General features: G+C 34.9%; 1 protein-coding gene across 1 annotated transcript; it reads right to left on the bottom strand.

Annotated features, from left to right (window-relative positions):
- Positions 1-3,258: 3,258 nt before the first annotated feature.
- On the bottom strand, positions 3,259-7,316 carry LOC114166487. The gene is made up of 3 exons (XM_028051227.1): positions 7,020-7,316; positions 5,273-5,394; positions 3,259-3,568 (listed from the first exon to the last, which is right to left on the bottom strand). Exons 1-3 carry the CDS (start codon positions 7,271-7,273, stop codon positions 3,531-3,533), a joined length of 414 nt encoding a protein of 137 aa, XP_027907028.1. The 5' UTR covers positions 7,274-7,316; the 3' UTR covers positions 3,259-3,530.
- Between the last annotated feature and the right edge of the window lie 2,108 nt (positions 7,317-9,424).

The raw sequence follows: 9,424 nt of genomic DNA, 5'->3' as shown, positions 1-9,424 counted from the left end.
ACATCTATCTTCACCCAATATCAATTCACCACCCTTACCTTCTGTTATTACATCAGAAAAATGTAATGTGTCATCCCCGATGTTGCACCTCAAGATTCTACTACCACATCCTGTTCAACAGAAAACTCACCTCATCAGTCTAACCTTCATTCCTCTGAAACAGACCATCCCACATCCTCTCCTATTGATCAATCTGTATCTCCTGAACATTCCAACTCTCCTACTGATATTCAACATAAGCTTGTCACCACTAATATACATCCAATGCAAACTCGAGGGAAGTCAGGTATCACTAAGCCGAAAGTGTTCTCTACTATTGCTATTGATGTTGTTCCTGTTACAGCCAAAGAAGCTCTTAAACATATTGAATGGAGGAAGGCTATGCAAACAAAATATGATGCGCTTCTAAAGATCAAGACGTGGACTCTCGTTGAGCTTCCCCCCAATGCATATGTCATAGGTTGCAAATGGATATTCAAAAACAAGTATAATTCAGATGGCACTCTCGAGAGACGAAAAGCACGTCTAGTTGCTCGAGGATACAACCAAGTTGTTGGCATTAACTACTCTGAGACTTTTAGCCCTGTTGTTAAACCCACCACTGTTCGTGTTGTTCTTTCAGTTGTTGTTGTTGCGAAATGGCAAGTACGCGAATTAGACGTAAATAATGCTTTCTTACATGGAAAGCTTACAGAGATCGTTTACATGGATCAACCACCGGGATTTTCAACCAATCTAAAGCTTGTTTTTCGTTTGCACAAAGGCATTTATGGCTTGAAACATGCACCTCGAGCCTGGTATCACAAGTTGAGCAACATGCTAATCAAGATGGGTTTTCGTTCCATTATTAGTGACTCTTCTTTATTCTCTAATATTACTGCAAACTCTATCATTTTGATTCTCATTTACGTAGATGATATTTTGATAACATGCAATGATACTAATGCCATTACTACTCTTGTTGTAGCTCTCAACATGCAGTTTTCTCTTAAAGACCTTGGCTCCTTTCACTATTTTCTTGGAATCAAGGCTACATGGTCCTCTAGTGGTGCTTTACATCTTATATAAACAAAATACATAAAAGAAATTCTTTCAAAGGTTCAAATGACAAACGCAAATTCTCTTCCTTCTCCGAGGATCTCTTCCTTAAAACTCACCCCATATGCATCCACAGCTTTTCACGACCCCGCCCTATATCGTCAGATTGCAGGAGCACTGCAATATCTAACCTTTACCCGTCCCAGCATTTCATACGCTGCCAACAAGCTTTGTCAATATATGCATCAACTTCAAACTCATCACTGGAATGCCATGAAACATCTTCTACGCTACCTTGCAGGCACTCCAACTCATGGATTGTTATTCACTCCAAACACACACCCCTCCATACAAGCTTTACAAATGCAGATTGGGGGTCAGATCCTGATGATAGAAAGTCAACAATCGGTTATTGCATCTTCATTGGCACAAATCTTATATCATGGTCTTCAAAGAAACAAGTCGTTGTATCACACAGCTCCACCGAAGCAGAATATAGGAGCATCGCTTCTACTTGTACCGAAATCAGTTGACTCATGTCTCTTCTCAAGGAAATAAACCTGCACATTTCTATTCCAATTATTAACTCTGACAATCTCAGCACTATGCTTCTTACTGCCAACCCTGTCATGCATACTCGCATTTTGAAATGGATCTACATTATATCAGTGACAAAGTCTAGAAACTTGAAATCCTTGTTCGTCATGTTCCTGCTCGTCTTCAACTAGTTGATGCTCTAACCAAACCAGTTTTTGGTGCAACCTTCTCTCAGTTTCGTGATAAACTCATGGTGTGCTCGCTTCTTCAACCCCATAAGTTTAAGGGGGCATGTTAGATAATATAGCAGTTATTAAATCTGTTAGATTAGTTATAAGTTAGTTTTACATTTTGCATTATTTACATGTATTTGCCTTTTCTTGTATGAAGCTTTCGCTTGTAATGGTTACACATACATTCTTACAATACAAAAGCTTTCTTTCATTTTCTCTCTCTTCACATGATCCTAACACCTCCAACATGTGTTGGAGGTGGTTGGGCATGCTTGTGCTAAAAAAATATGCTAAACCTTACCTGCCCATTATTTGCATGAGACAAATATATTTGCTCATCCTTAATCTTTGCATAAGGTTAGGCTTTTCCTAGAATGAGAATAATTGGGGATGTCATGCAAGGTCCTTCACAATAAAGGTGGGGCACTTTAGATTTGGAAGTACCTGATTAACCGATTTACAACATATTCATGTATTTCATGTTGGTTAATCTAAAAGATACTTCCGAATTCAAAAATACTTTCTAGATTGACTAATTCGAAAAACATTAAAAATACCAAAAATAAAATCACACCCAACAGAAACCACTCCCAATCTTAAAACCAAAATTACGTTCACAGACTCAGGTTAGAGTTGCAGTATGAGAAATGTAGGGGAGGTGAGGAATTGAGGTGCAAAAGGAGAAATAAGATAGGCACAATACAAATTTATTAAAAAATTTATAAGGGTAAAATGGGGATATTGAAACTTTGGGATTCAAGAGGAAAATGGGCGTTCAGGAAGAAAGAGCCCAACAAGTGTGGTCCATATTGACGAACAAATGATAAAGCCCAAATTCATCATACAAACTCGTTTTGCCATTCTTTAGCATGAAAAATAATATATCATACTATGTTAATGGCATTCTACGAAGCTCTGACACGGCTCCGATATTACTTTTCTCCGCTTTTATCGCACTACGGACACATTCACACCGGTGGTGTGTGCACGATTGACACGACCTTGTGGACACATCGGAGAAGAAGTTCGGTTGACTTGTAATTCTACTCGATGCACCCCTTTTTACTTTCCTGACAGTTTTGCTTCTCTTTTTTTTATTTGTTTTCTGCTGGGCAATTTTATTTGATGCACCATACTGTCTACTATCTCGCACCCCCTTGTTTTGTTTTTATTTTGTTTGACTTTGCTGTTTGCACCTATGCCTCACACCACCACTTTTTTATTGGACTTCTCTATTCTAATTTAATTTCATTTTACACCCTTCACTTTAATATATTTTTAATTATATATATATATAGTCGTGTTCCATATACTATATTTTTTAATTTAGTCGTATGTATGTGTCGTATTCGTGTTAATGCTTATCATTTTACTTTCCTTGTTTAAAAAATTATAAGAAAAATAAAAGAAAAACTTTGACCTCCTATCACTTCGGCCTACAAATTTCAAGTCCTAAGACATAATTCAGCTTTTCTAGTTGTAGAGAATGTTCAAACGATCTGTACATACACACAATCACTGGTATACTTGGGAACTTCTAAACACATTCTTGACGTATCGGACATCTGTTAATGAAATTTAGAAAGTAACCATCTTACAAAGCAATAACTGAACTACAAATATCAGTAATATCAGTAATCCATGGCCATAATTCCTTCTCTACATCAACTCCACAACCACTTGATCACCAAACAGTATTGTAGCAAACAGTTCTCTCCATATTTACTTCTTTCCCTTCTTGCCCTGCTTCTTCTTCTTCTCTGCATGGCATGCATAAAAAAGAAATCTTAGAAACTAGCTCCATTACTGACTTTATTAATAATGGTTAAGCATGCTTATGGGCATTGGGTATTTAGTCTCATTTTAGTAATTTGTCATGTTCGGAGTATTTAAGTGTTTAGTTCCCACCTCTCAATAACTAGCTTTTGAGATAGGATCCCCTATGTGCTTGGGTTCTTATCAATTCAGTCTCTTTGAGAGAGTTACCTATGGAAATTTTGACCAGTAGTAGGTTCTGACCAACAAAATATTCAGTGATATGTCATCAAATAAGTGTCGTAGGGTCAAAATAGTCAAGATGTCGATCCTTAAGGATGTTACCACATAGAAACTTGGATACTATGGATGCCTAAATCCTACATCGAATTCTATGGAATGTTTGGAGAAGTATTTAAGTATTTGGCTCTCTCTACTTTATAGTTAGCTTTCGAGAGTGAGTTTTCCAAGTGTTTCGATGCTAACACATCACTTTGATCACTACATAATCAATTGGGTGGGGATTTGCTTAGTTAGGCACATAATTCTAGCATAATAGGAACATGTCGTAATCATTTATCATCTTTGTGATGATTGGCTCTCAAATTATGTGCCTGGTGAAAAGTTCAGAAGGGAAAGCATCTAGTAGTGTTAAATATATACAAATTGTCTTAACACATGTACTAATTGATGTTTAAGCTTAACTCTGTCTCGACAGTTTTCTGTTATTTTGTTTCCTAGGTTTATATATAGAACGAACTTTATATGTATGATAGATACACTGTATCTTGCAAACAAACTTTGTTAACAGAACCTTTCAGTGAATAAAAGTGTTTTCCTTCAATCTTGGTGTGTTTTCTTGTTATTGTTGATTTCAACCCAACAATCTTTTATTTAATCAATCACACAATGTTATTTTGTGGTACCCCCTTTATATATTGGCTCTATGATGTGTGATCATATCCCAACATCGAGGTTCTGATAACAGTTATCTTGTTCTAATCTTCTTATCAGGCTCAACCAAACTCGGTTTTATCACAATAATTATGTAGACTCGACTTGATCTTTCGAGTTTAAGGGGAATTTTCAATTGGAAAAAAGAAAATTGAATCCAAAGAACCAGACAATTTCACATGCTCAACTCTTAGGGTCAGTTTGGTACGGTAGAAAGAGAGAGGAAGAGGAAGCAAGAGAGTGGGAAATGGTTATTTGAGAGAGTAAAAGGTGAAGAAAGATTTAAAAAATGGTGGGATCTACAAGGTTTTTCTTTTTTCTACACAATATATCCAAGGAAAACATAAAATTTATCATCCACCAGAACATAAAGTGTTATGTTGCTTAAAATACAAACCACAACTTATTTTATACTTCCATAATCTTTATGGACACCCATAATTGATTACAGAAGTTCGTAAATATATTTTTCGCTTTTCTAATCATGTTAACAATAAATAAATGAATAAAACAATTCTAATAAGTAATTAACCAATCTCAAACATTTATTTTCATTATATTTTTCACCTATATCTCTTCCATCGTTTTCTTCTTCAATTACTTTCTTTCGTCCATTTCTTTCCTCTCACCCAAAGATACCATTAAATAGCAAGTTCAGTTGAGAAAAGAACAGACACTTAGACACATTAGCCGACATAAACTACATTTGAAATGCTTATAAATTTAGGAGAAAGAGCTAAGGATAGATTAGCTACCCAATTTTCTCCTAGCTTCAGATTTTGCAAAGAATTCCCTCCATTCATCGGTCAGAACAAAAACTGGATCATCATCCTCTTCCTCACCATCATGATCTATATGCTCCAGCTCTTGTGGAATCCTGGATACAATCAAAAGTATTAGAGGATAGATCGATTACCCGACCTTGCTAAAAAAAGGATAAATAGAATACTTGAAGTAGTCATACTGAAACCAAGGATTCAATTTGTTTTGTTGTTTCCTATCCATAACAAGAAAACAGAAGCAACGACAAATCAAACAGTGCAGAAACAAAAATGTACAGTTATATTTCTCAAGTTAATCATGACTGCATAACAACTAGAATCTAATAATAAGTAACAAGAGACAGTGTCAGTTATTGTCATTGTGCTCTTTCAAGGCAAGAAAGAATAATGGAATATGCAAACTAATCATGGTAGTTATCTATCAAGAATAAACTCGTACTTTTAAGAGAATGGTCATATATAGTTCATTTGAGATCTCAAGGAAAAATTCTTATTGGAGAGACAATAGCTCAACTAAGGAATTGATTTGCATAACCGTGCACAGATTTGTCAGTAATTCAAGGCAGAGGCAGTTTCTTCCATAATAATTCAAACTATTGTTGTTCCTTTATTTCATTCTGGAAATCTATTAGAATCTAGATGCAAGGTATGAGACTTGATTCCCACGTTGGAAATATGTGATTCTGGTCAGTTTTATAAGACACATAAACTCTCCAACTACAAAAACTACGGTTTGTAGCGTGGTTCTTCCGAAGATTTCATCAAATTGTTGTAGGTAGAAAAATTTTCATCACACCTCAGTACAAAGAAATAGATTGGGCACCAGGGCTAGTCAAAAGACTTATGCACAATCAGTCATTGTCCATTCCATAGTATTACTATAAATTTTCTCCATTTCTAAAACTCCAACCATCTACTTTCTGATCAATGAGCTCTAGTGAAACAATTTTTTTTTTCACTCAAAACATAATTGTCTGTGGACTGCCACATCTTAACTCGGCATGCTGTCTGATTTGTGCTGTTCACAAAAACACAAACCGTTTTGAAGCACTCCTTCAACCTCTCTTTCCCTCTTAAAAACTTTGTTCACCAATTATAGCTTCATCATCCCAAGCCTTTCTTAAACACGATTTTCAAAAACAATTCACAACCACAACATTGTGTTTCCAAGCTCTCTGCAACCACATTAAGGCCGCAATTGCAGTCCCTATATACCCCAAATTTCAGTAATTGCAATGCAACTACAACCACATCACAACCCTTCCTGTTCCCTCATAAGTCACACATTATTTACAGCGATTGCACAAGTCATTGATCTAATCTAAAATATTAAAAGAAAATTACATTCTTCAATTTCAAAACTCCTCAAGCTCCTCCAATTTTCACAATCTCCAAAGGATGTTCCGCGGCGGTTTTATTTTCTGTTTTCACCTTTTGATAATAAAAATGCCAGTATTTTCACTCCATTTCTTGTTTTCAAAGATTTATTCAGGAAACACTGAACACAACTGTTTTGTTGTTTGTTTTCATCATTTCCTGTACAAATCTTACAAACAAATACAATTTTCTAATTTAAAGAGAGATGAAAACAAGAAATAAATGCACGCAAAGGCTCCAAATTTCTTCTCCAATCTACTTAAAGAACAACCCCTTTCGCTCCCCCGAACTTCCATCAAAGAGGGGCCGAGTATACCGAGAAAGCTAAGAATAGAGAACTTACGGAGAATTTGAAGGAATGGGTTGTTGTTGTTGTTGATGATGATGACTATGCAGAGGCTCAAAATTGGAATGCATTTTCTGAAAGGGAGCGAAACATGGTTGAAATTGAGGTTTGAGTAAGTTGACAGCATGAAAGTGGGGATTGTGGAGAGGGCAGTGGTGGCAGTGACGGCGGAGGGGGCAGTGGAGGCAGTGCTGCTGCGGCTGAAGATGGGTAGTGTGCTGAGGGCATCGCCTGCATCCTTGTGAGGCCATCGCAACTGCGAAACACACTGTGGGTTAAATGCAAAGTTCTTAGGAAAACATGAGGATTAAGAAGAAAATATTTATACTTTTTTTAACCTTTAGTTGTATTTTATTTTGGTTTTTAAAATATTCAGGTTTGATTTTGGTTTTTATACAAAAAGAAATAGTTTTGTGTTTTTTCTATTTTACTTTAATTCGTATAAAATATTTGATGTTTATTTGTTTTGTAGCATGCAAAACATTTGTTTTTTTTCTAATTTCTTCAAAATAATTTTCAAAGGTTGTAATTCAAAATGAAAGTAAAAAAAATAAACATATTAAAAACACTCTTACAAAATAAATAGAGATCTAAAATTAAGAAAAATAATTTACGAACTGAAAAATTAATTATATTTTAAGAATAATAGTATATTTAAGCTTTATAACTTTTATACTAACATATAGAGTTCAATAATTAATATTGAAATATAAATGAGTCGAGTTTTGAATATGGTTTAAATGAGTCGAGTTAGTTCTTATGACTTTCCAATGTCTTAGTTAGTGAGTTTGATGTGGACGTGTGTGTATTGAGTTGAATGATCATTGTTGAATTGAAAAGGAACAAAGGATGATAATTGAACAAAGTGTGTTTGTTTAATCATTTTGAAAATTGTATTTGTTAAATGGATATCGGGTAAACTTTGAAAACAGATTTGGATATGTTGCATGAAGTTGATTTTCTGTTATTTATTTATAAGTGGAGCATTTTTCAATCAAACTTGTATATTTAATTGATTTACGATTTTGTTTAAGTGAGTTATATTGCACTATAATGTTTGTTGAGAATGATAAGAGTGATCCCCGCTACGAACTCTTCAATTTGGATTTATTAGTTTCTTCGTTCACGTAATTTAAGTTTTAGGCATTTTTCCTTGGTCTTCTTCTAGTTTTTGTTGCATGCGAGGCTTTTCCACTTGCATGTGTCCTTTTAATCTTCTATATGAGTCTTTGTTGCTTAGTGATCATAACGGTAGATCTTGATCGTTCTTGTGATGTTTCTATGTGCATCCTGTGTGGTTGGAGGTAGTTTGGAGTTCCTAAAGTTGTTTGGGTTTGTTGAGCCATTTTGTCAGGTGGGGGAGACTAGTTCTAGCTTTTGCATGTCGAGATTGTTAATTGATGCTATCAACTGATAATTTTGATGTGATAAGTTATGAATTTACTTGTTTTGTGGTGATGAACTGCATGTTTTAGCTGATAATTTGATATTGAACTTGTGTAGTATGTTAGATAGTACAAAATTGTGTTTCTTTCAGTTGAAATTTTGAATGGCTTGTTAAAGTTGTTGAATTGAGGTTAAGTTTGGGTTGAATGTTGAGTTTTATGCAAATTTATGGCTTTGTTTGTAAAATTGGATGCCTCTTTGAGAATTCTTTTAAAGTTGTTGAATTGAGGTTAAGTTTGGGTTCAATGTTGAGTTCTATGCAAATTTATGGTTTTGTTTGTGAAATTGGATGCCTTTGTGAGAATTTTTTTATTGAGTACTCTGACCAACTTGAGTTAAAAACATGAAAATTTAAGTGTTTGAAAGTTTACTAAGTGAGTATTCACTAAAGAAGAGTCAAATTGGTTAATCAAAGCTCAATCAAAGCTAAAAAAGGGAAGTTACGTGTACTGATACACCATGCGCCACTAGGACAATGGCCACTGACTTAAGGGCCTTGGGCACCAGTTTTGGACTGTTGAGCGCTAGCAAGTTAGTTGGTTCCAAGGGTTGTAGCTTCAGGTGCTAATTTTCCAGCTATTTTTCTGGTCTACATCATCTTAAGAAAAATATTATTCCCGCTTCGTTAATTGTTGGATTGGGCTGACATTTTGACAACACTTCCAAGATATATGGATCTTTGATTTGACCATTGGGATCTTTGTTTTGAGGTCTATGGTTAGGGAAACGTTGTTCATTGTTTTGTTGTACGTAATGAAAATATTGTGATTAAATATGATGAAATAAGCTTATACGAGAATATAATGGTTAAGTTGTGTGTGATTGATGTTGGTATACTGATACTTGACTTGATATGTTTTTGTACAATATGTGATTGAATATGAGATAACATGTGGAATAAGGGAATTTCATGGAGAAATTCCTTTGGTTGTAATATAGTGTATATATTGATCTAT

This window comes from Vigna unguiculata, chromosome 10 (assembly GCF_004118075.2).
Source record: "Vigna unguiculata cultivar IT97K-499-35 chromosome 10, ASM411807v1, whole genome shotgun sequence".
Lineage (NCBI taxonomy): Eukaryota > Viridiplantae > Streptophyta > Magnoliopsida > Fabales > Fabaceae > Vigna > Vigna unguiculata.
The sequence above is the reverse complement of the archived record's forward strand: the minus strand, read 5'-3'. Positions and strand labels throughout refer to the sequence as shown.